The sequence below is a fragment of the Cebus imitator genome, unplaced genomic scaffold, assembly GCF_001604975.1.
Source record: "Cebus imitator isolate Cc_AM_T3 unplaced genomic scaffold, Cebus_imitator-1.0 Scaffold956, whole genome shotgun sequence".
NCBI classification, from domain to species: Eukaryota; Metazoa; Chordata; class Mammalia; order Primates; family Cebidae; genus Cebus; species Cebus imitator.
The window spans coordinates 5566-31650 of NW_016108271.1; the positions used below are offsets into that span (position 1 = coordinate 5566).

A 26085-nucleotide genomic window follows, 5' to 3' on the forward strand; every position below is an offset into this window, starting at 1 on the left:
GGCTTGCAATAGAGTGCTTCCTCCCAAGGCTTTCGGCAGTCTTTTTAAACAAAGGAAGCTCACCTGGGCTGTCTACCTTCCCACTGGGAAAGTCAGACAAAGAACTCTAGGCTCCCAGATGGGGTGGGGGGTGGATAGAGGTATGGTACTGGGAAGTTCTTGCCTTTGAAACCATGCCCTTTGTGGCCCCGGGAAGAGAAGTTAATGTAGTCCCTCAGTGCCCCTCTGAACAGGAAAGTTTAACTGCTGTTTGGTCACAGTCATTGACCACTCTTTAACTACTTCCTGCTGAATTGGGGCACAGAAGGGGCCCTGCAATTGAGGTTTCCACTAGAGGGGAGCTTCTCAGGGGTGCAAGTTGATCCAGAGATCCACGATAGAGCTTATGAACCAAGGACATCTGGGGTTCCATTTGCAGGATCACTTGTAGCTTTATGGTTTTAATTCTAGAAAAAAAGAATGTGACACGAAGTTTAAAGATGAGAAGACCAGAGGCCAACTACTACAGAATGGTTATAAACCTAGGAGAGGACTGAGCCAGGACAGCCAGTTGTTAATCAAGCTCCACAATACTGTTTCTTGAAGGTTTTTAGCCCTGTGTTTGATTGATCCCTGAGTTCTTTAATTTTGTTTAAGACAATACCTGATTGGTTTATAAAGTAGCAGCATTTCCTCCTAGAAAGAGACAGGTTTCTTCTCTCTTGGCTGTTAGCAGATTTAGGGCCCTTCTACTTTGAAGAGCTACGGCAACTAAGGAGTTAAGCTGCTTCTGCAGAGTGGGCAGCCTCTGCCGAGGGAATTAGCCACCTTCTCACGTTATTAACTCCTGAGATAGCTTGTATTAAAACTGAGTAGAGGTAGTAGCTTTTCTAATGCCGGCGCCAAGTTTTCCTATGATTCCGGCTCCCCCTCCCCGACCATGAAAGGAGTAACTGGAGATAGCAAAGTCAACAGTGGTAGCCCTGTTAATGCCAGGATGTGAATTAGACTCATGAGCAGCTACTCTCCTGGGGATCTCGTCGGAAGAGCAAACGTTGAGGAGTAGGTGAATTAATGAAAGGATGATGGGTGCTGAGAATGAGAACAGAGGCTTGGCTTGTAGGGGGCGCTGCCTTCATTACAGACCACGTGACTTTCGTGTCTTTGAGCCCCTTTCAAGATTGGTAAAATATGGATAATAGTCTGCTTGGCATGAAATAAATACACCTGTGAAATTGCTTTTTTTAAAAAAAAAAAAATGGCTTGTAGGTGTACAAAGGGTCGTCTCCTGGAACTTCAGGCTGAGGAGTGGAGGGCCTATGATTTTCTCCAGGTGTCCAAGGCTTCAGCCGAGTGTGATGAACCCATGAGTCAATCCCCACCACTTTAACTGCCACTGGGATAGACAGAATAACCAAAAATGGTCCTTCCCAAGATGGGCCTAGAGAGGCAGAGTCTGAGGGGAGAGACTTAACAAGCACCAGGTCTCCCCGTATTTCTCCCAGCCCCTAAGTTATAACTGGGGAGACACACTCTTCTCTCATGCCTGCCTCATCACGCCCCTCCTTCGAAGGCTTTTGGCAATCTTTTTAAACAAAGGAAGTTCACCTGGGCTGTCTACCTTCCTGCACGTGGGAAAGTTAGACAAAGAACTCTAGGCTCCCAGATCGGGGAGTGAATAGAGGTATGGTGCTGGGAAATTCTTGCCTTTGAAACCATGCCCCTTGTGGACCCAGGGAGAGAAGTTAACACAGTCCCTCAGTTTGACCTTGGAGAGGTTAAGCAGGCAGTGGGGAAGGGCACTGAGCGGCGGGTTCACATTAGAATCATCCGTGCTGTGAATCACCACCTTCACACTCTCACCTCGTTTTTGTACTTTAATATCTAAGAACTGTGTGTTGGAGAAAGGGCAGGGAGCAATCCCATTCTTTGAACAAGGACATTGATGTGCAGTCATCAGCCTTTTCTCTCCTCTGATTTCAGGGCAGGCCTTATTTTCTTGGAGGCCTGGTGCAGTCCCATGGGAGATGGGAAAGGGGGAGATCTGGCTGCCTGGCATTGGTGTGGACAAAAGCATGTCACACAGCATCTTCTGCTGAACGTTTAGAACTGGCCCCTTTTCCTGTTTAATAGCCCGTTAGCAGAAGGGAAAGCAGGTTGCCATGTATGTGCCCTGGTTTCGTGGCGATGAGGTGTGGCTTTTCAGTCTTTGGATGTGTTTTACATCCCTGAGTCACAGTGAGCTGTGCCCATTGGGAGGACAGGGTGGGACTGCAGCCTGGGCTTTCAGTGCGAAAGATCCTGGCCCACTTGATGCTGCTTACCCCCAGGCATCCTGTACCTAGTGTGCCATGTTTTCAGGGTCTGTGTGCCAGGTGGGCAGTCCAGGAGCTCCACTCACAGCTGCTGCTGGCTGTGCTGTGCTATCTCTACTGGGAGCAACATTCTCCCCAGAAAACTGTGGTCTACAGCAAGGAGAGGGTCCTGGGCAGCAGGGGCGGCTTTGACCCCACCACGTAAGCCTCACCACCAGGGGATGTAGAAATGAAGCCAGGAAATTCTTAAGGGCCCTGGACAAGCAGAAGTGGATCCCTTTGGGGTGCAAGGAAGAGAGGAGTAGGATGGGATGCGGGAGCTGCGGCATCACGCCTGGCTACATTCTCCCAGATGCTCCAATGTCTTGACTCCATTTACCGCATGCACTCTCCCACGGACCCACACAGTGTTCACAACCATGCTCATCACTGTACGTGAAGAGATCAGGCAGACCAGGCCAGGCTGGATGACGCTCCCCATGTAGTTCTGGCCATGGCTGTCAGCATGATTGGCCTGTGGCTTGGCTTTGTTCACAAGTTGAGTCCTCCCGTGCAAGGCCCTGTTAAGGGTTCAGTTTCCTCATCTGTGAAAGAAGACTCCTGACTGAAAGTTTGTCGTGCTGTTTTCTTAACCTCAGCATATTTTATTTCAATGAAACCTCGTGTGAAAAGGAGCACGAATGGACCGATAGAGCAGAGACACTTGGATTAGGTGAGTGTGGAGGTGAGAGGTCCTAACGCTCCTTCTGTGCCCCAGGGGGCAGAATTTGAAAGCCACAACACTGAGACACCGCTGTGGCCTCTTTCATGGGATTCTGTGGCTGGATGAGGGACAGGGGTGCAAGGCTGAGTGGACGGGCAATTGGAGCTGGGTTCCATTAGAGCTGTGTGTTTTGGTCAGCAGAAAAGCAGAACCCAGACATCAGGGACTGCCACCCAGGGCATCACATCCTGTTCATCTTTTTGTCCCTTTCTTTTCACAAGCCCAATGGTGGTGGCCTTCAGATTGTGCTCTGGAGGTTGTGAGGTTGGTGCTCCTGGCAGGTTCATATGACAAAGTGGTGGCCTATGGAAGTGAGCATGGCTGTTGGGAACATCTGTCCAGTCCCAGAGCATATTACACAGGGATTGTGGAGCTCACAAGGTGGGACCTCTTCCCCAGGACCCCTGGCACCACTCTGGCCCCCGATCCTAGTCTCCCAGGTCTCAGGCTTCAACTCTCCCTCTCCATCTCCCAGACTTCTGGTGTCCTGATTCCTCAGCCTCCACATCCTCCCTGTTCTCTGCACACTGGTCCCTGGGCACTCCTCCCAGTTTCTCATGTCCCACCCTAGTGGCATGTGCTGAACTGTGAGTCCTCCATCCTTCTTCAACTCCTGAACCATGTGTGGAGCCTGCTGTGCAGCTCAGGTGAGCAGAGGAAGACTGTGGCCAGGGACTTCTATCCATAGGAGACAGCAGGGAGAGCTCTACAGCCCCAGCCACGCGTTTCCTGTAGCTGAGGAACTAAACGTTCACAGGATCTTTACTAACTTGCTCCTGAAAGAAGAGAAGAAGAGAATCAAGCCATCTCAGATAGGGTTTCCTTACCTGGCACTTCAGGGGCTGGGTTAAAAGTGGCCAGGAAGGCCTGAGGAGGGGTCAGCAGTTCCAGTCCTCCCAGAACAATCCATGGGTCCCAGCATCTGGCTCAAATTCAAGCCATATCAGCATCAGCCGCCAACTCCTATGCCTTTGTCTCCATCCTATGTGAACAGATTTACCCTGCTATTAGCTGGATGCAGTCTTTACCTAACCATGGGGCCTAAGAGAGGACTGGGGGCCCTCTCTGCCAGGAGCCTGAACCTGCTGGGGCTTCTGTCTCCTCACTTACTGCAGTCCCAAGATTGGCCGCATCTGCTCTTGGGTTCCATTTATTTTCTTAAAATACGTTGCTGAGCGTTGCATGATCCCCAAGGTGGCAGTGACCTCTGCCTTCTTCCAAAGAGGCAGAGACCCTGAAAAGACTGGTTCCATCCTTGGGAGGCTTTCTGCATAGTGAGGTGTGGGTGACTGTATAGGGGTGAAGAGCCTGCACAACATCCTCTGCCACAGTCAGGGCAGGGACATCCAGGTGCTCTGTGGCATTGCCAGGCAGCTGCATCCACTGATTAACATAGAGGCAAACATTTTCAATCTAATACTAGCAAATCTAACTCAACAGCACATTAAAAGGATCATTCACTACAATTAAGTGGGAGTTATCTCAGGGATGCAAGGGTGGTTGAATGTGTACAAATGTGTAAATAGGACAAACTACATTCACAGAATGGAGGACCAAAGCCATAGGATCCTCTCCATGAATGCAAAGAAAGCATTTGACAAAATTCAACGTTCTTTCATGATAAAAACTCAACAAATGCAGTATAGAAAGAATGTACCACAATACAATAAGGCCACATGTGACAAGCCCAAAAGTAACACATACACAATGGTATAAAGTTGTAAACTTTTCATCCAAGATATCTGCAGCCCGAGGTGTATTGCAGCACTATTCACGATAGCTGAGATACGGAATCAATCTGTCTATCAGCAAATGAATGCATAAAGGAAATGTGGCATATATATATAACAATGGAATACAATTTAACCTTTTTTTTAAAAAAAGGAAATCTTGTCATTCATGACATGGATGAACCTGGTGGGCATCCATAACATTAAAATAAGCCAGGCACAGAAAAGCAAAACTACACAGTGTCACATGTGGAAGCTGAAAAAGTTGAACTCATAAAAACAGATTAGAGTGGTGGTTATCAGGGGCTGGAGGTGGTGGTTGGGGAGACTTTGGTCAGTTAGGCAGGAGAAAGAAGTTCCAGAGATCTACTGTATAACGTGGTGACTAGCGTTAACACCACCGTGTAGACAGGAAAATTGTGAAGAGAGTAGATTTGAAGTGCTTTCACCACAGGGAAGTGTGTGGGGCCATGCACATTACATAACTCAGTGTGGCTCTTCCACAGTATATTCACAGTTGAAAAGCACTACATTGTGCACCATAAATATATCCAATTTTTATTTTTCAATTAAAAATATGAGGCAGATATTCTGCAGGTGGACTAAGTTGGGGAAGCAATTCAAGGTAGAGGGGACAGGCCAGGTGTGGTGCCCTATTGGCTTGGGACAGGAAGGGCACCTGGCACATGCTCAGTACATGGCAAAAGCTGGGTGGACCTGGTTCTCTTTCTCCTTCATCCAAGCCATGGTCGGCGGTTTGCTGTGAGCATGATTTATGCCTGGGTATTACCTATCATTTAAACATACCCCTGACTGCCCTGCATTCACACCCCTCTGACAGCCAAGTTATACAGCGATCAGCCGGTGATTTTGATTCAAAACGCTATCAAATCCAAGGATCCTGCCAATGTAGCGGCAGCCCTGCAAGTCTTCAGGGATGTGTTCTGAAGAGGTGAGTGGGAACGGGGTAGGGTCCTGGGGTTCTAGGACTCTATCATATTCCTAGGAAATCCCCTTTTGCTGGAGACTGTCCAATATAGTAGTTAGAAGCATGGTTTTAAAAGCAGATTCATCTCAGTGGGTTTGGATGTTGACTGTCTTCTCAGTAGCTATGCAGCCTTGGGAAAATGACTTTTAAGTCCGTGCCTCTACTTCCTCATTTGAAAAACAGAGGTAAAAATGATTTTTACCTTTAGGAATTTTTCGAGTGTTGAAAACAAGTAGTTCAGACAGTTCCTCTTCAAAGAGTTTCACTTTGTTACAAACAAGTTGTTCTTCTCTAAGAGGTCGTTACTTCCTTGTACTGTCTGTTCTGAAGTATTATTTCCTGTTCTTTGTCTAAAGTAATCTTGCCTGCCAATCTATCAGCCCCTCCCGCCCTGCTGTGCTCAGGCATGCCTGCCAAGAAATCGCCCCCTCCCTGCTGTGACAGCTTTCCCCACCAAAACTGTTCTTCCCTGCAGTCTTCAAATTAGCTAATCGTGTTTAGATTAGACTGTGTGGTGTGACCCCAACCAACAGGGTAATGACACAGAAGCTAAGGCCAACTGCATTAGGAATTAAAATTCCCTGCTTCCCTTTGTTCGTGGTGCTCTCACCATTGCTCCTTCTGTGAGATGCACCCATCTGTAGAAGTAAATTTGCTTTGCCGAGAAAACTTACATTTGAGTGCTATTTGTTTTGTGGCATGAAAAGTTTGTTTCTAACAATTTGGTGCCCTGTATGGGGAAGCCATTCTCTTCTGGAAAGGGTTGCAATCCTCTCCCATGAGGAGGAGAGCACTGCTGCCTTGTTGGGGTAAGGAATTGAGACCCACCCAGTGTGATGAATAAACCCAGACTCTTAGCAACGTGGGAGGAAAAGGCCTACAAATACCGCAGTGACCAAGTAACTCTGTGCACAGACCAAGTGGGAGCTGGGAAAGTATTTCCTTGGTGGTTGGGACCAAGGTAAGAAAAGCCTCAGGGGTAGTGAAGTATTTCTTAGTTAGGACCAAGGTAAGAAAATCCATGGGGGTGGTGAAGTATTCCTTGGTTGGGAAACACCAAGGCAAGAGAAACTGTGGGGATAATGAAATATTTCTGAGTTGGGGTATCTTGGAGATTGAAAGTGTATGAATGAGATGCACAATTCAGTGCAAGTCCGGATCTTTGAGTGTTGAGTCCGGATCTACGGTTCTGTGGTCACCTCATACGGCTTAGGGTGGCCCTCCTATAAAGGAGCCTTGGTTGGGCGTTTATATCAACCCGCCAATGCCAAGAGGGACTTCACCTCCCCTTGAGGGAAGCAGCTAGAGAAGGAAGAAGTGAAAGGGAAAGAGGCGAGAAATCTCCAGTAGAGGGATTGAGGCTCACACAAACTTCCAGTAGTAGGGAAGTCAAGAAATTCCCAGTAGGGGAAATTGAGTCTCATCTCAAAAGGTGAGAAATTTCCAATAAGGGAAATTGAGCCTCACCCCAAAAGGTGAGAAATCTCCAGTAGGGGAGATTAAGTCTCATACCAAAACCGTCAAGATGGGAAATACCCAAGAAAGATTAGAGATGAAAAGAATAAAGCTAGCAACAATAATATTCCCCCGGGAGTCCCCGAGGCCGAATGTTAAAATATTAGAAGAATAATAAAAAGACGTTAGAGAAACGACCATGAAAACAATTCGAGAGTCTGTACTCTGCATCCAAAACATTACCAAAGCTTCCAATATACAACAAGGAAGAGATAAAAGACCTGTACAATTCCTAGAAAGTCTCAAAGATCAAATAAGGAAATATGTGGGTCTAGAATTGGAAGACCTCCTTGGATGAGGGATGTTAATCCTACAAAGATAAACCTATAGAAGAGTTTCTAAGAGAAGTTCAAAAAGTCTATGTAAGGAAAGAGCAAAGAAAAACTGGGAGAAGGAGGAAGGGAGAAAGTCAATGAGGGAGAGAGGAAACGGAATGACGGAGAAAGAGAGAAAGAGTACCAATGACGGAGAGACTTGAGGAAGAAACTGTGAATCAAGTAACAAAAATGTTAAACCCTGTGAATCTAACAACAACAAAAATTTCTGTTTTTGAAACAGAAAGTTTAGAGATTGGAGAGAATGAGTGAGAGAGAAACTAGAAGAGACGGAGATCAGAGAGGGATGCAGACAGTGAGACTGAGAAGAGAGATGGCGTGGAAGAGAGAGGGAGAGACCGGAGACAGATGAGAAGTGCAAGCGAGCAGGTGAGGACAGAGATTGAGAACTACGAGAGACAGCAGCCAGGGGACAGAGGAGGTGGGGACGCCTGGCTGCCGTGGCACCCACACCGTCTTGCCCCATCACTGGGACCCCAGAGCTGGCTCTTGATAGAGGAGAGCCAACCTTGCAGTAGGCTGAGCCTAGGCAGCAGGGCCTCCATCGTCTCCCCACTCAGCAGCCTGAGTCCCAAGCCGTACGTGATGCAGTTCTCAGAGTCTATGAATGTATAAAGATTTACATTTTGGCAAGACAGGTTACAGATAGTTGCTTAGTGTGTAGGAAGACTAACAAGCAGACCCTCAGAAAGCCATGTCTTGGGAGAAGGGATCCAGGATTAAGACCGTTCCAAAGTGTTGAAGCTGATTACACCAAGATGCCCCTAATTGGTCATCAAAAGTACTTACTAGTAATAGTAGATCACCTTACTCGTTGGGTAAAAGCTATTCATTTTTAAAGTGCAACTACTAATAATGTAGTCAAGACATTAGTTGAAAATATTATACCCAGGTTTGGATTAATAGAAAACATTGATTCAGTTAATGGAAATCATTTCACTGCACATGTCATTTAAAAATTAGTCCAGATACTGGATATAATATGGGGATATCATACTCCTTGGCCCCACCTTCATCAGGAAAAGTGGAAAAATGAACCAAACTCTAAAAAGCCACCTAACCAAATGACTCTTAGAGACTCAGTTGCATGGACTAGATACCTTCCCATTGTTTTACTGAGAATCCAAACTGCTCCTTGGAGAGATGTTGGCTTATCCCCTTATGAAATGTTATATGGGTGGCTTTATTTACACTCCACTGCTGACATTCCTATGTTTGAGACAAATCAGTTTCTCAAGAACTATATACTTGATCTATTTTCCACTTTCTTTTCCCTCAGAACTAAAGGTCTTTTAGTACAGGCCCCACCCCTGAAGTTCCCAGAACACCTGCGTCAACTGGAGATCACGTTCTCATGAAGAGCTGAAGAAAACGTCAACCGGCTTAGGAAGGACCCTGTCTAGTGCTTCTAACCACGGAGACCGCAGTTTGAACAGCACAAAGAGGATGGACTCCGCACACCCAGGTCAAAGAGCACCACCCCCTCCAGAATCACGGACAGAGATTCCAGGGGCAGCTCCAGCCAAGATAAAGCCAAAACGGGTTTGATCCTCTTCTGGTACATCTGTTTCTTTTCCCCTTGTATGACTAGTCCTCTCATTATTAATGTAACTAGGTTGAGTTCACCCCAAACTAGTACTTTTAATGCTTGCCTTGTGATGCTCTGTGGAGATTTGCCAAGCCAGTGGCAACTCTCCGCTTCAGAAAAGTATCTCCATCCTTCCTAGCCCTCCTCAGACTGAAAATCTGTTAACCGGGATAAGTTAGTTTAGAAAGAGTTTGATGATTCCAGTATAAGCTGGGAGTTTTGTCCTTCGAGAGCGGAGCTTCTCTGCTGAAGTTGGTCCAATGCTCTGTGAAATGCTAAAGAGCAAGGATGGACCACCCCAGCCAGTACTTAGAGTTTCTTAAAACCATATATTCATTTTACTAAAGGAGTTACCCCTGCCAACTGTCAGCTGAACCAATGTAATCCAGTAAAGATGAACATCTCTGCTCCCTAAAGTTCTTCCCCTTCATTAAACTGTTTCTATAGTATAGAAACAGAAGTCTCAGGGAAGGACCCGGTAGGATCCTTTAAAATGTGCTCCCCACCTCCTGTACCTCCTTCTGCCTCCCCTAAGTTCTCCACTAACCACAGCTTTTCTCATTATATGCCCAGTGATGAAACCAAAGTAGCTGTTGTAGAGGTTAAAGATTTAAAACAAACTACAGCAATTGAAACCGGGTATCAAGACACAAATGCCTGGCTGAAATGGATTAAATATCCTGTTCACACACTGAACAAAATCAACTGTATACTCATGTGACAGGCAGGCCAGAGACCCAAATTGTCCCCTTTCCACCTGGGTGGTCCTGTCACAGAACCCCACAGCCTGGGGCAATGAGTCATGCAAGATTCTTTCACTGCTGTTCCCTGAAGTCAAGAGCCCTTTGAGTCAGCCCCCAGGGGCCGTCTTGCCTCTAGGCCCCATATTAACTTCACCTGGAGCCTTTCATGGCAGGGGGAAAGGTTAGCATTCCTTGAAGACTTAACAGGATGCAGTGAAACCACGCCTTTTCAAGAGCTTACCAATCAGTCTGCCCTTGTTCATCCCTGAGCAGATGTGGTGGTATTGTGGGGGACTCTTGCTGGGTACTCTGCTAAGTAATTAGAGCGACCCTTGTGCTCTAGTTCAATTGGCCATCCTTTTCACCCTTGCATTTCATCAACCAAGAAAGATAAGAGCAAAGCACCGTAAAACAGGAAATGCACCTCGTGGGTCCTTTAAGCCTCATGTTTATATAAATGCTATCAAAGTTCCATGAAGAATACCAAATAAATGTAAGGCCGTGATCAAATAGCTGCAGGGTATGATGAGTCCATATTGTTCTGGTAGTCAACTATAAATAAAAGTGGAAATTAAATAAATTACATCTATTACAACCAGCAACAATTTGTTAATTATGCTAAAGATGCTATTAAAAGAATAGGTAAACAATTAAGGCCCACCAGTCAAATGGCTTAGGAAAATAAGATAGCATTAAATACAATACTAGCAAAAAAAAAAAAAAAAGGTAGAGTTTATGTTATAATTAAAACTCAGTGTTGTACTTTTATCTTTAATAACACTGCCCCCAATGAAACCATAACGAAAGCACTACAAGGCCTTACTACTTTGTCCAATGAGCTAGCTAAACATTCTAAAATAAATGGTCCTTTCACGAATTTAATGGAAAAATGGTTTAGCAAGTAAAAAGGACTGTGTCCTCAATCCTCACTTTCTTTGCTATTACACTAAATGTGTTTATTCTGAGTATTGCATTATCCCTCAAATTCACAGGCTAATTGAGAGGCTTATGGAAACCGCTCTCTCTAAAACCCTCCCCAATTCTCCCTCACCCTATTCAAACTTTTCCTTCTAAATAATCAAAAAGAACAACAAATTCAAGCCACGTGAAATAATTTGAAGAAGGAAGTATATAAATTCAAGAGGGGGAATATCATTAAAAACAAGTAGTTTAGACAGGTCCTCTTCAAAGAGTTTCACTTTGTTACAAACAAGGTGTTCTTCTCCAAGAGGCCTCTACTTTCTTGTACTGTCTGCCCTAAAGTCATATTTCCATGTTCTTTGTCTAAAGTAATCCTGCCCACTGAGATGCTCAGGCGTGTCCACCAAGAAGTCACCCCCTCCCTGCTGTAATAGCTTTCCCCGCAGAAACTGTTCTTCCCGGAAGTCTTCAAATTAGCTAATTGCGTTTAACTTGGACTGTGCCCTCAGACCCCAACCAAAACCGGAACGACACAGCAGGGAAGTCCAACTGCTCTCGCCATGACTCCATCTGCCAGATGTTCCTTTCTATAGAAGTAAATTTGTCTTGGGAGAAAATTTATGTTAGAGTGCTATTTCTTTTGCAGCACCAAAAATGTGTTTCTAACAGTGAGGGTGCAGTGAGCGAACATATGTGAGGTGCTGCGAACAGGGCCTGCTCTGTGTTGGTTCCACAGTGGTTTATCTGTGATGACTGCTTAGAAGAGCAGGCTTCATCTCCAATCAGGTGCAGATGTTAAACTTTCGCTGTGTGCTGAGCACTGGGCCAGGCACTGAGAGTACACATAGAGAAGACAGCCCCTGCTCTCAGTGAGCTCACTGCAGGGTGGCAAGGGTGAGGCTACCCACGTGGTGACAGCACGGGGCGACATGCACTGGGCTGCTGAGACAGGAGCGGCGATGCCCACAGGAAGACAGGTGGGGGGCAGGTGGTCAGGGGAGCTGGGGTGGGCTTTATGGAGAGGATGGGGCCTAAAGCAGGGAGGAACCTGTGACTGCAGATCAGGACAAGGAGGCCACAGGGGAGAGGAGCAATGGCCGAGATTGGAAAGGTTGAGAAGGATGCTGAGGAGGACAGCTTGGCTGGAGAGGTAAGACTGCCACGGGGTGGGCTCGAATGCCCACCTGAGGAGGAACGTACCGGCCAGGCTGGTGGTTTCGGTGTGGTTGGAGGCACAGGAATGGCTGAAATGCCAGTGGAGACTCCACCTGGCCTGTGACAGCCAGGACTGTACCTGGCATTCCTCCCACCTGGCTGTCATCTGATGTCTCCCTGAGCAGCAGAGGTGGGGAGGGGCTGACCTCCAGCTGCATGCCTGTGTTTAATCGTGCCCCAGACGCAGACCCTGGAGAGGGAGCTGATGAGTTCAGTGGCTCTCCTGATACAGGAAGATCAGAGACCCGTGAGTGCAGAGGCTGTGTGTTTGCACTGGGAGGGCAATTGCTTTCTTGAGACCCTCACATCATGTAAATGGAGAGGGGAGGGAGATGGGGAATAAGGAGGGAGGGCAGGGCACCCTCACCAAGCCAATTCAGCCTCAGACCCCTGCCCTTGGGGTACATTTGGGTTATTCAAAACCAGAGAAGAGTTTAAGAAGCACACAGGTGGTTCCTACTGAGGTAACAGGTGGGCCTTGACTCCAGAAGTCGGGTCTACCCTGGACCAGATTGAAGACTGCCTAACAGGGAAGGGGGGAAAGCACCTGTCCATAAGACATGCCCCCCAGTGCCATTCCAGTTTACCACTGCTATGGCAATGTCCAATGCTATCACCCCTTTTCTAGAAATTTCTGAGTAGCCTGCCCCTTGGTGTGCGTTTAATTCAAAGGGAATAGAAATGTGACTGTGCAGCTGCCCCTGAGCGGCCACTCTCGACACGTTGCCTGTGGGGTTGCCCTGCTCTGCAACTGCCGCCTCAATAAAGCTATATTCTTCTACCACGGGCTTGCTCTTCTTTCCTCAGTGGAGCCAAGAAACTCCCTTGGTGAACCCCCAATTTTGGGGCTCGCCTGCCCTGCAACACTACTTGCCTTCTTTTGAGCCTGTTCTGTGGGCAACACTGTGGTGTCCTTAGGGGAGACACGGAGCTCCAAATGACACTGACTGGGGCACTGAGAACCCGCAGGTTGCTTGTGGGGAGAAACCCTCAAGCATCATGGCTGGAGTGGTGCCTGAGAAGCTCTATTTTTAGCAAGCTCCACAGCTCGGGGTGCAGGCAGCAGAGACTCCCAGCTGTGATGGTGCAGGATGCTGCACCGGGACCGCTGCAGCAGGGAGAGCTGGTTTTGAGTGCTAGATAGGGAACAAGGCATCAGCCTGGAACGAAAGGGCCCAAGTCCCCGGAAGGGTCATGGGAGGGCTGGGCCCTCCGGACTTGCTGAATTGGTTCCTGGCTTTCCCTGCGAAGGCCAAAACACGAGACCTTCCCTTGACCCGGACTCTGGCACCAACACTCCTGCCAATTTCAGTGTGTGTGAGCACAGGAGGTGTGGGAAGGAAGTGCCTGGAGTTCTCCAGGAGGACAGTGGGACTGGATGGGTCAGAACTGCAGGGCAGAGGACAAAACAAGTGATTGTATTCAGTAAATTCTGTTGAAAACCAGAGCTCGGGCCCTTTGCAGCCTCCAGTTTCGCACTGGCCCCTGGTCCCACTTTATGCATTCATACCCTGTCTTTCTTTATTATTATTATTATTCTTTTCTTTTTTTTTTTTCCTTGGATACGTCTGTATCAGCAGTACCCTGTCTTTTTCTCATTCATTTGTCGCCACCAAACTTGGGGTACCCATGGGTGGTGCGTGGGGGCTGGAACCCTACAAAGTATGTCCTTCCTAGTGTGATCTTCATAAGGACCTTGGTGACCTTTTACCAATATGGGGCAGGAGGGGAGAGAGCAGAGGACAGAAGTGGGCAGGTCCAGCCATGGGTAGTCTGCCATGTCCATGGCACCCACTGAAGAGTCACAGTGGACTTGGACTCAGGAGGTGCATGGCCCTTTAAAACCTTCCTGACCTGCTCTGATCCTCTGTGTGCTCACCTGGAACAGGAGGCCATCCGGAGGCCCCTTCCCGTCCCACATGTGATGGTTTGTTACTCACAGGTATGCACGGCCCTGCTGACCTGCTGGGGCAGCACAGCTACCTGACCCTGCCCCAGGGAACATCATCACCCACCACCTTGGTAGGCTCAGCCAGCTGGAGCCCTCAGTGAGCAGGGCCTGGTGCAAGTGAGGGGGCTGGGAGTGGAACAAGCCAGGCGCAGGGCACAGAGAAGGGCAGGGGTGGCAGCAGAGACACGGAATAGGGGCCTGGCTGGCCTGATGGGGAGGGACTTTGGCATCCACACCCCTGATTGATCAGTGCGCCAGAGGAGGCTTTGATCCAAGGGTTTCAGCTAGCATTGATTTCGGATTTTAATTCTTTCTTTTTCCAGAATCAAAGGACTCCCAGCACATGTGCACCAAGATCCTACAAATGGTACACACAGAGGCCTTTCCATTTCCTCCTCCTCTGACCCCCCAGATCACTCCTCTGCCCCACTAGACTGCCTTATTTCTCCCCTCCCCTCCATCTTACCCCCTGTACTGCCTCTTTCTCCCTTCCCGGTCTCCATCCGTTCCTGCTTGAGGGCCTGGGGATCCTCTAAGAGGTGGCTCAGTGGAGCAGAAGACAGGCATGGACGGCGAATCTGGAGACCTGAGCTTGAGTCCCTCTGTGAGTTTCTAGCTGTGAGCAAATTGCTCTCTGAGCTGCACTTTCTCCCTCTACCTTAAAGGAGGAGATTCCCTGCTCTGCCTGCTCACAGCAACCTCCAAGAATTCCTGAAGACTCCTGTGGGCCGATGCACAGCTGGGGTTGGCAAGAAGGCCCTGGGAGGGGAGGACTGCGGGTTCCTCCTCTCCCAGAGGCAAACTGCTGTCCCAAACAAGCCCAGTCTTCTGACCTTTAACATTTCTTCTCCCCTGGAATGTTCCCAGGCAAAGGTGATCATAAATCACACCATTTCAAATTTTAAGCCACCCTTCTGTCTAAGCATTGTTGGGGGAATTAGCAATGGAACAAGGGTTTACAGTGTGCCTACATAAACTGGTTATAAGTAATGTATAAAAGAACTCAGGAACAATAAACTGCCGAAGGTCGCAGGGAGCCTCTGGGGAGGAAGGCCTCTCTATTGCCAGCGTGTTCCCAGGTGTGGAGTGTCCTAAGCTCTGGTAGTCTAAACATAGTACCCAAGGACATAGCGCTCCCTTGAAGCACTGGAATGTAACCAGACTTGTAGGCTTCTTGCCAAGCCTGCTCTCACCAGCTGCATTGTCTGTAGGTGAGCATATGCTGTGAGCTCTTGAGAAGCTCACGTAAACCGCCACAGCTATCAATCTTATGTTGGACGCATCGCCTCCCTTTCACCGCTTCACCCCCCATCTGTGCTATAGACTACAGTGATTGTATTCAGTAAATTCTGTTGAAAACCAGAGCTCGGGGCCTTTGCAGCCTCCAGTTTCGCACTGGCCCCTGGTCCCACTTTATGGATTCATACCCTGTCTTTTTATTATTATCATGATGATTATTATTTTCTGGTTTTTTTCTTCTTGGATACGTCTTTATCAGCAGTACCCTGTCTTTTACTCATTCATTTGTCGCCAGCAAACTTGGGGTACCCATGGGTGGTGTGTGGGGACTGGAACCCTAGAAAGTGTGTCCTTCCTAGTGTGATCTTCATAAGGACCTTGGTGACCTTTTACCAATATGGGGCAGGAGGGGAGAGAGCAAGAGAGGGAGAGTCAGAGATGGGGTCAGAGACACCATGAGCGCATGGGGAGAGTGGGCTGTGCGTCCAGGCCTCTCCTGCTCCTCCAGAAAAGGGATCCAAGATCATGGGATTGGAGAACTCGTGATGGGGCTGATTTGGACTTGGCGTTGATGTCCTTGCATGTCACCTGCCAGGTGTCCCTGCCAGAACTCATCAGTTTTCTATGCCAGCCATACCACCGCCCGGTCTTCATGGTTTTTAGCCAGGCAGCTATAGAGGTGGCTCTGCAGGCTCCCTCTGTGGGCCAGTTCCTCTTCCTCAGCAGCTTCCATTCACAGGCAGGAGTGCAAAGCTGAGTCGCCTACGGGGAGGGGGCGGCCAGGAATGCACAGGCAGATGCAGGCACGGAGGGAGGAGTAGGCTGGTGCGCTGTGAGGGTGTGGGGTGAGCAGAGGGCACAGGTCTGTGGTGAGGGGGGAGGCTGCAGACTGAGCCTCGACCAGGATGAGAGGAGGGTGCGTTTCATAGCATCCAAAATGTGATGAAAATCTGCAGTTGCCTCCAAGGCCTTCAAAACACAGTAAGGGTCCCTGTTTCCCTCACTTGTTCTCTGTCCTGACCAAGAAACACAGGCTGCACTCAGCTGCTCTGTGGTCCCACCAGCTGTGTATTTTTCCCTTGCAGGCATGAACCCAATGCAAGCTGATAAAGGTGTTGACATTGTTGCCCAAAACACGGAAAGAAACTGGCCCCGGCTCCGAGTCAAATGCCTTAAACCCTCGTATAGAGACTCGACTCTTTGAGCCTCTGCCTGTGGACAGAGCTAGGTAGAACACCCCTTCCTCTTGCTGGCTGCCTTGACGATCCATGGCAGTCCATTTTCTCCGTGGCTTTCCTAATGAATGATCACCCTGGCATCTGGTGCTTCTTTCTTTGGGATCCCAACTGGCTCCATCTTGAGCTGGTTTGGGGTACTGTCTTGTGGGAACTCCCCCGACACCACTGTTGGGTTGACTTCAGCCACGGATTTGGCTGAGACAGAGCACGGTTATTACTGACTAGCCCAGTCTCATCTCTGGCAGATGAGATTAGGAAAAACGGTACACTGATGCCAGCGCAGTTTACCGCTGCTCCCAGGCTGAGCTGAATGGGCAACAGGTTCCTCAAAGCCTCTAGCCTAGAAGTCCCAGGAAGAAGGAAGTGCCTTTTAAAGTGCGTCGAAGGGGGAAAAGTGAAAACGAAAAGAAATTAGCAATTTGCTCTAGGCCTTCAAAATTCCTTGCAGGAATGGCCTCATAGGAGGGTGAAAAATGCCCTCCTTGTAATAGGTAACTGAAAATAAAAGAGTAACTTGTGGTACAAACATTGAAGTCCACCTGCAGAAGTAGGGTCTGTCTAAAAGTCATTGTGAATCACGGTGAATAATTAGGGCTGTTGAGATGAACAGATCCCCAGAGCCCTGGAGGCCCAGAGCCCTGATCCAGGCCCTGGGAGACCATCTGTCCTCGGTGTTTATGAAACCCTGAGGGTTGGTGACCTCCCAGTTTCCAGAAATATCATTACCATAAATCCCATTGCTGAAGGTAACCCGGGAGGGTCTCTGTGGTCCTAAGGGAGTCTGACTGACACTCAGGCTCTAAGCATCTGGGATTTGCAGAGAGAGCTGGGAGAGCTGGGAGCAGAGAGAGCCACGATGCTGCCACTCTTGACTGTTTTCACCCCACCCTGCCCTCCTCATTCCTGCCACAGTGACAGACTACACCAGCCCAGAAGGAGGCCTTGGGTCAAGGATGTGGGCTCAGTCCAGTCTCTTAAAGTGCAAACATTGAGACAAGCACCTCCATCACTACCACTTGCTGCTGCATGAAGAAACCACCAGTCCCTCTGCTCCTCCTGGAACTTGGTTCCAAGCCCTTAGAGCTTAAGACACGGGTCACCATGTCTGTTGTCAGCCCCCGAGTTCTGCCCAGGGAGGCCTGATGGAAAGCCCTGACATTAGAGTGGGCGCCGTCCCTTAAAACCTGTCCTTTCTAGGAACCAGTTTGAATTTGCATCTTTAAAATCTCCAAAATATTTGTTTTATAAGGCAGGAGCTGTACCCCAAAGCTTGTGACAAGTGGGGACCTAAGATTCCTTGAAATCACCTTAGTGTGGAAGTGGTGATGTGGAGCTAAAGAGATCATCTGAGCTCACCAGGCTGATGTGGAGCTGAAAGCAGGCCCTGGTTCCATCCCTCCATCCCCGAGACCCGCCCCCTAGCCCCCATGGACACACTGTCTACAGAGGCAATGCTGCATGCCAGCCTCACTCCTGCATTCTGGAGATGCCATTCCAGGATGGAGGCTCCCTCAACCTGCCTCCACGCAGCAAACTCCAGTGGACAGATCCACACCAGTAACAGCTTCCCAGCCAGGCGCTGGAGGTACAGAGCTCATGGACCTCTCACTTACTAATAAAAGCATGGTAGAGAGCCTCGGGAAGGCCGGCGCGTTCCAACAGAGCCCCCACCACGTCCCCCGCCCAGCCCCTCCCATCCGACCCCTTCCCGCCACCTGGGCTCAGCACTGTCCTGAGTCTCTGTGTAAGAGGTACATTGGGTCCTATGGAAAAATAACAAAAGGGGGAACAATCAGTGCAGTTGCCATGAGGCCCTGGATGCCCAGGACCTGAGGCTTTGACTCCCCCTGACTCGGCCCGTCTCGGGGTATCCTGAGGATGATGGGGATGTTTGCCTCTCCACACACAGAGCATCCCACTCCCTGGCTGCCTCTCGACACGGATTACTTTCCTATACCAGAGGTTTCAATGTTTCTTTAGAGGGTTGGAAATTTTGAAATGGTTTTTTTATACGCTTATTTCTTACAATCCACTCCTCTGCCTTCTTGCAACCGAGCGTTTTGAAAATACTTTAACGTTTTCACCATGACTTGGGGTCCTGATGATGAAGACCATTATTGTGTTGAGGTGTTATTTCCCCATCTCAGTTCTCTGTGTGCTCCTCAGCACCTCAGCCAGCACGTGGCGATGCTGTGTGCATCTACAGCGTTCCTCTGACAGAAGCCCACGGAGGCTCTGGCATGGGGGCCGACAGAGCTTGCTGCTCTCGGTGGCTCTGCTTTGTGAATACGCGTGCCTTAGTGTCTTTCCTCAGCATCCTCTCCTGCTATCGGGCTATCAGCTCACCAGATGTTGAAGCCCCTCTTTTTATTTTCACTTTTTAAAAATCGAGATATAATTGACAGAAAAATCACCCCTTTAAAATGGTTTTCATATATATATTCACAAAGTTGTGCAACCATCACTACTATCCAAGGCTAAACATTTTCATCACCTCCACAAAGAAATCTCATACCCGTTGTCAGTTTCCATACTTCTTTGCCCTAACCCCTGCTAACCACGAATCTACCTTCTGTCTCTCTGGATTTGCCTGTTCTGCACTTTTTCATAGAACAGAATTCTGTGCCATGTGGTCCTTTTACACACGATATCCAACCCAGAGACAGTGCCGGTTTTCTAAACCCCTCCTGAGACTCACCAGCCACGAGCCCACATCTACAGCAAGTGCTTTCAAAGGTCCTCTTTACCCCCGGACATTCTTCCTTTGTGCAAAAAGTCAGTAAACCCATTTTGGTTCTTGAGGGTTTTTAGCTTAGGAGGTGAGTTCTTGATGCTTTTTAGCTTAGGAGGATTGGCAGAAATAGAGGTTCTCTGAGTCTGCTGAAGCCCTTCCCACTTGGACAAGAGCTCCTGCCTCAGTTAGGTCAGACACAGCTGAGACACACAGGGTGTCTCCCCCTGTCTGAGGCACCAAATGGCCCACAGCCGGGAGGCAGCTAAGGCTGAATGGAATCTGATGTTTCCTTGAGGCCCCTCTGCTTCAGGTGTGCTTTGTTGTAGGAATGAGGTACCGTGCGACTTTTCCTGGTGATCTGATCAGATTTGCACCGCTCCCTGGTAAAACTGCTGTCTAGCCTTCTGAGAAAGGCTCCTCTGTCTGTCTGCTGGTTGAATGTTTTGAGCCTTGTCTCTAAGTGGAAAATTCAGTGGTTGACAGGGTCCCAGGAAGTCTGTGATCAAGCTGGTCTTGGAGGCCACAGTGGTCAGGAGACCCCCTCAGACCAGCATTCATTGGAATGAACTTTGCCCCAGGCCACTGTTCCACATCTAAGGGAGGTTTTCCCCTCAACCTGGTCTCCATGTAGTTCCTGAGAACTGCTTGCTTTAAAGTTCTCTCTGCCTGGAATCAGGAGGATTGGGCATAATCAGCCTGTGGCCCCTGAGCAAGCCCGGGAGGCACGAGGTTTCTTCTCAGACTGCTGGGGTGCCCACAGGACCTTCTTCATCGGAAGTGGCTCTTCCCTGAACCAGACACCTGCTGCTTCCAGATTTCCTCACTGTCGTGTAAAGTCATCTTATGTCTCCGACACAATTTAAGAGACCGTTTGAAATTGCAGTAGCCACTCTGGGGAATTTTCACATGAAGGAGATTGTTCATTTGAGAGGTTCCGTGCAGCAAAAAGTGGAGGAACCCCATGAAGAGCTTCTCTTGCGGGAAAGAGACATCTATTTGTTTAATGCAGGGGACACAGCCCCTTCCTCCTTTGTTTCCATGCTTCAGGGATTAATAAGTGCTGGGCTTTGTTGTACAGATTGATAAAACTGTCAAAGGCCAAGCTATTATCTAAAACAGGATAATTTCACTAGCTTTGAATGTATTTGTCAAAAATGTTTTTCTATTCTAACTTTTCTTTTCTAGCAAAAGAGCTGAATTAGCCTGATAGTCATAATTTCATACTTACTGGAAGCCAGTTCCCTCTAATTTTTTGTTTCTTTAAAAATTTCTCTTCTTTTTTTTTAATTTCATTTTATTTTTATTAAGCACTACATAACACACTGCATGCTACATAATATACTGTATAATCTTCTAGCAGGGGTAGATGACCATAACTGAGTTATTTTTTCATCAATCAGGAAAATGCTTCTTTAATCAATGTTCTCCAAACCCTTTGACTTATAGTAAAGATCAACTCCAGAGATGCGCCTATCTCTTTCCATCAAATTCCATGGATACAAAACATGAGCAATCCTTTTTTCCTTGCCGCCGTTAGTGAACTTCTGGGTGTACGCGGTAGACACTCCTGGAATAAGCAAGCACACGCCCATGGCGGCGAGTCCAGGGAGTATCTCGAACCACATCTCTGCCCGGTTACCTAGGCCAAAACCCTACTTGAAAGGTGACGGATCTTCGGCTCTCTTCCCAGTAAGCCCTCTTCTTTTTTTTTTACATAGAGATTTCGGATCCCTCTCTGGATACCAGGGCATTTATAGTCACTAGGCATTCATTCAGCAAGTATTTACCAAGCAATTTCTAGTCTGAGTGCTGGAGAGATAACTATAAATCATAGACGACATAAATAAGACACAGTTTTTTCTAGACCTAATAAACGAATATTCTACTGATAGAATAGGAAACTCTTTCTCTTTCTTTCTTTCTTTTTCTTTCCTTTCTTTCCCTTCCTTCTTCCCTTCCCCCTTCCCCCTTCCTTTCCCTTCCTTCTTTCTTTCCTTTCTTCCTTCTCTCTCTCTTTCTCTTTCTTTCTTTCTTTTGTTTCTTTCTCTTTCTTTCTTTCTTCTTTTCTTTCTTTCTTTCCTTTCTTTCTTCTTTCCTTCCTTCCTTTCTCTCTCTCTCTCTCTCTCTCTCTTTCTTTTTCTTTTTGTGAGACAGAGTCTTGCTCTGTCGCTCAGGCTGGAGTTCAGTGGCGCGATCTTGGCTCGCTGCAACCTCCGCCTCCTGGGTTCAAGTGATTCTCCTGCCTCAGCCTCCCAAGTAGCTGGGACTACAGGTGCATGCCACTATGCCTGGCTAATTTTTTGTTTGTTTGTTTTTTGTATTTTCAGTAAAGACAGGGTTTCACCGTGTTAGCCAAGATGGTGGCCATCTCCAGACCTCGTGATCTGCCCACCTTGGCCTCACTAAGTGTTGGGATTACAGGCGTGAGCCACCGCGCCCAGCCAGTAAAAAATTCTTGATCACTCCAGCTCCAGGGAGCCCAGCAGAAGCTGCAGGAACAAGAAGGCGAGTTCCGGACCCGCGAATGAGGCCTGCTGGGCTCCCTGGAGGAGGCACGCGCCCCTGAAAAGCAGCAGCTGCACCTCGCCCACGGCCTGGAGCTGAAGCTGGAGGCGGCGCGGGCCGTGGCTGCAGAGCTGGGCCTGCGGCTGAGCGCGGCCGAGGGCCGGACACAAGGTCCTGGAGGCCGAGCCGGCCCGCGTGGAGGCGCAGCGGTGCGCGGCGGAGGTCCAGCTGGGCGGCCTGCGCTCGGCTCTGCACCGGGGCCTTGGCCTTGGTCGCGCGCCCAGCCCAGCCCCGCAGCAGGTGCCCGGCTCCCCTGCTCGGGATGCGCCCGCTGAAGGAAGCAGGGAAGGGCTCGGCAGCCCCAGCACCTTAGAATGCAGCCCTGGGTCCCAGCCACCATCTCCAGGACCTACTACCTCCCCAGCTCCTCCAGACCTGGACCCAGTGGCAGCGCGCGGGGCCCTCCGGGAATTCCTGCAGGAGCTTCGGAGCACCCAGAGAGAACGGGACAAACTTCGGACCCAGACCAGTGCCCTGAATCGCCCGCTGGCCGAGATGGAGGCTGAGAGGGACAGCGCAACGTGGAGGGCCAGGCAGCTGCAGAAGGCGGTGGCTGAGAGTGAGCAAGCCCGGCGCAGTGCGGATGGGCGGCTGAGCGGGGTCCCCGCAGAGCTGGCGCTGCAGAAGGAGAGTGTGCGGCGCAGTGAGCGGGAGCGCCGGGCCACGCTGGACCAGGTGGCCACACTGGAGAGGAGCCTGCAGGCCACTGAGAGCGAGCTCCCGGCCAGCCATGAGACGATCAGCAAGATGAAGGCCAATGAAACGAAGCTGGAGGGCGACAAGCGGCGCCTGAAGGAGGTCCTGGACGCCTCTGAGAGCCGCACCTTCGATCTGGAGCTGCAGCGGCGCTCGCTTGAGGGGGAACTGCAAGCGGCCGCCTGGGCCTGAGCGACCGCGAGGCCCAGGCCCAGGTTCTTCAGGATCGGGTGGACTCCCTGCAGGGACAGGTGGCAGACAGCGAGGTGAAAGCAGGGACCCTGCAGCTGACCGTGGCGCGGCTGAATGGGGCCCTGGCCAAGGTGGAGGAAAGCGAGGGGGCCCTGCGGGACAAGGTGCGGGGCCTGACAGAGGCCCAGGCCCAGAGCAGCGCCAGCCTCAACAGCACCAGGACAAGAACCTGCGTCTACAGAAGGCTCTGGCCGCCTGGGAACATGACCGCCAAGCGCTCCAGGAACGGCTGGACGCCGCCCGGCAGGCGTTGTCTGAGGCGCGGAGGCAGAGCAGCTCCCTGGGTGAGCAGGTGCAGACGTGGCGAGGCGAGGTGGCTGACCTGGAGCTGCAGCAGGTGGCGGCGGAGGGCCAGCTACCACACTACGGGAGGTGCGGCGGCGGCGGCAGGAGGGCGAGGCTGCAGCCCTGCGCACGGTCCAGAGGCTGCAGGACGAGCGGCGGCTGCGGCAGGAGCGCCCTGGCTCAGCTGGAAGCCGAGAAGCGGGAGGTGGAGAGCTCAGCCCTGCGGCTGGAGAAGGACCAGGTAGCCCTCAGGAGGACGCTGGACAAGGGGGAGCGGGAGAAGCTTCGCAGCCATGAAGACACAGTGCAGCTGAGCGCAGAGAAGGGCCGCCTGGACTGCACCCTCGCGGGGGCTGAGCTGCAGCTGGCCGAGGCACAGAGGCAGATCCAGCAGCTGGAGGTCTGACCCCACCCAGCCTGGGACCCCAACTTCATCCCTGGTCTGAGTGTTCATCAATCCTGGTGGAGCCGGTAGCTCAGCCAGCCCAGGGCCCACAACCCCCTCCCCCAGGAGCCCTGAGCCTTCTGGGTGACCCAGCCGGGCCATGGAAGGAGGGGTTCTCCCTAAGGTGTACAGAAAAGACACTGAAGGCCTGTTTGCACGTGAGCCTGTGGGCTCATGTATGTTGTGGACATGCAGCAGAGTGGGAATCCATGTGAGCATTCTTGTGTATGGAGCATGAATCTTGCACAGGGTGTGGCGTGTCGGGGTATTGTGAATATGGGTCTGTGTACAGATGTTTTCATGTATGTGGGAGCTGGGCCTTTGTGCACACACATACATCTGTGCGAACCCCAAAATTCTTACATTTCTTATTTCAATATTTATTGATTCATTTATTCGAGACTGGACCTCATTCTGTCACTCAGACTGCAGTGCTGTGGCACAATCGTAGCTCACAGCAGCCTGGACTTCCTGGGCTCAGGTGGTCCTTCCCCCTCAGCGTTCTGAGTAGCTAGGACTACAGGCACCCACCACCACACCCAGCTAAGTTTTGTATGTTTTGTAGAGATGGTGTTTTACCATGTTTCTCAGGCTGGTCTTGAACTCCTTGGGCTCAAGCGATCTGCCCACCTCAGCCTCCAAAGTGTTAGAATGACAGACGTGAGCCACTGCACCTGGCCTCTAACGTTTGTTTCTATCCCTCCATTTTTCTTGGGCTAGAGGACGTTGACTGTGCGAAGTAGAAAAGTTCCTCTTTGAAATTTCCTTACTTGTTTAAAAAAAAATTAATAAGTGTTAAAAATAATTTTTTTTTTAAATTGCATTTTAGGTTTTGGGGTACATGTGAAGAACATGCAAGATTGTTGCATAGGTACACACGTGGCAGCGTGATTTGCTGCCTTCCTCCCCTTCACCTATATCTGGCATTTCTCCCTGTGCTATTTCTCCCCAACTCCCCACCCCCGGCTGTCCCTCTCCCATTTCCCCCCAACAGACCCCAGTTTGTGATGCTCCCCTCCCTGTGTCCATGTGTTCTCATTGTTCATCACCCGCCTATGAGTGAGAACATGCGGTGTTTGATTTTCTGTTCTTGTGTCAGTTTGCTGAGAATGATGGTTTCCAGGTTCAACTATGTCCCTACAAAGGATACGAACTCATCGTTTTTGATGGCTGCATAATATTCCATGGTGTATATGTGCCACATTTTCCCTGTCCAGTCTATCATCGATGGGCATTTGGGTTGGTTCTAGGTCTTTGCTATTGTAAACAGTAAATAGTTTAAATATTGTAAATATTGTAAATAGTTTGTTTTAAATACTTTCTTCAAATCCTTCTTGCTTTTTTGCTAGTAGTTCATTGTTAAGTCCTATCCTATGTAGCTGTTAAGAGATGCCTACAGGCACATAGTACATTCTGTGTCCTTGTAGTTTAACCAAGGTATCTGTGCTGGACATGCTCACAGGCATGTCCCAGCTTGCAGCCTATGCCTCTTCCTTACTTGAACTTCCTTTTTGTTTTCCATTGCTTTTACCTGTTTAGAAAGGTTTAAGTTGCTAGGCAATCAGGTTTTAGTTTAAATTATGAGATCTGGCTCCAGCCAATAGAGATCAGACATAGCAGTAAGGACAACCCCGAATGTGTAAGGAATAAATATGTCTGCTTTCCTTTGTTCATTGTACCCTCATGGCTAGATTGCTAATGAGGGTATCCTTTCTGCAGGAAGTAAGAGAAATTGCTTTGCTAAGAAACCCTTTGTCCCCGTGCTAATTTTTCTTTGCAGCACCAAAAATTTACATATAACATTGACTCATTATCTATTTTTCTGAAAAGAAAACAGAGTCTCATAGAGGTTAAGTGACTTGCCCAAGTTCACACTGCTAACCTACGGCAGGGCCAGGACTCAACTCAATCTGTGAGACCCGGCCGGGGTTCAGAACAAAAGCATGTCTCAGTGTGTCATCTCCTTCAGCACCAAGAAGAAAGGAGAGAAACTTGGGTACCATCAGACCAGCCACGCCAGAGCTCACAGCAGTCTTACTCAGTCCCACAAGCCCACAGGATGTCAGCACTCAGACTTCGGGAACCATCCAGTCTCACCTCTCAGTGAACAGATGTGGAGACTCAGGAGCAGAGAGGAAAAATGGCTTGTTCAAGGTCATACAGGTTAGTGGCAATGACTAGACTTGAACCAAGATTGGCAGAGCTTGGCACACTGCAACATCCCACCCTCCTCCTCCACAGCAGGTGCAGGAGTGACCATCCGTCTGGTCACTACAGCATGTTACAGTTTTCTGCATCAGTGCCCTTCCTCTTAGGAAGAAACATATCTGGGCTGGGGTAGCTAGCTACCCTTTTAGCCATACAGAATTTCTCTCTGGGCATTGATAGTGTTGTCCATATTTCTTAAGTGTCTGAGGCTATCTTGGTTACAGAGATGAATCAGGAAAAATTGGACTTTCCTATGTATGTGTGCAGAGTTCTCCATGCACAATAAAGCGTGAGTGAGAAGCAGCAAATGCTATTAGCAGGAGGGCAAGTCCAAACTGCTATGCCCTTTTTTTTTTTTTTTTTTTTTGAGACGGAGTTTC

At 49.3% G+C, this 26085-nt stretch overlaps 1 protein-coding gene, 1 long non-coding RNA gene and 1 pseudogene across 3 annotated transcripts in view; 2 read left to right on the top strand and 1 right to left on the bottom strand.

The window, feature by feature from the left end:
• Window positions 1-20541: 20541 nt before the first annotated feature.
• On the bottom strand, window positions 20542-20923 carry LOC108298418 (NADH dehydrogenase [ubiquinone] 1 alpha subcomplex subunit 1-like). Its single transcript, XM_037735773.1, has one exon. It carries the CDS (start codon window positions 20877-20879, stop codon window positions 20667-20669), a length of 213 nt encoding a protein of 70 aa, XP_037591701.1. The 5' UTR covers window positions 20880-20923; the 3' UTR covers window positions 20542-20666.
• Window positions 20924-21722: 799 nt separating this feature from the next.
• LOC108298414 lies at window positions 21723-23917 on the top strand (annotated as a pseudogene).
• Window positions 23918-24725: 808 nt separating this feature from the next.
• The window catches only part of LOC119469887, a 6070-nt gene continuing 4710 nt past the window's right edge, over window positions 24726-26085 (top strand). For both annotated transcript variants that reach the window (XR_005198739.1, XR_005198740.1), the window contains exon 1: window positions 24726-25660. This is a non-coding gene — a long non-coding RNA (uncharacterized LOC119469887). The remainder of the gene's footprint in view (window positions 25661-26085) is intronic.

Coding starts and splice junctions, on each gene's coding strand:
- LOC108298418 (XM_037735773.1), bottom strand. CDS start 20,879: ATGTGGTTCGAGATACTCCCTGGACTCGCCGCCATGGGCGTGTGCTTG.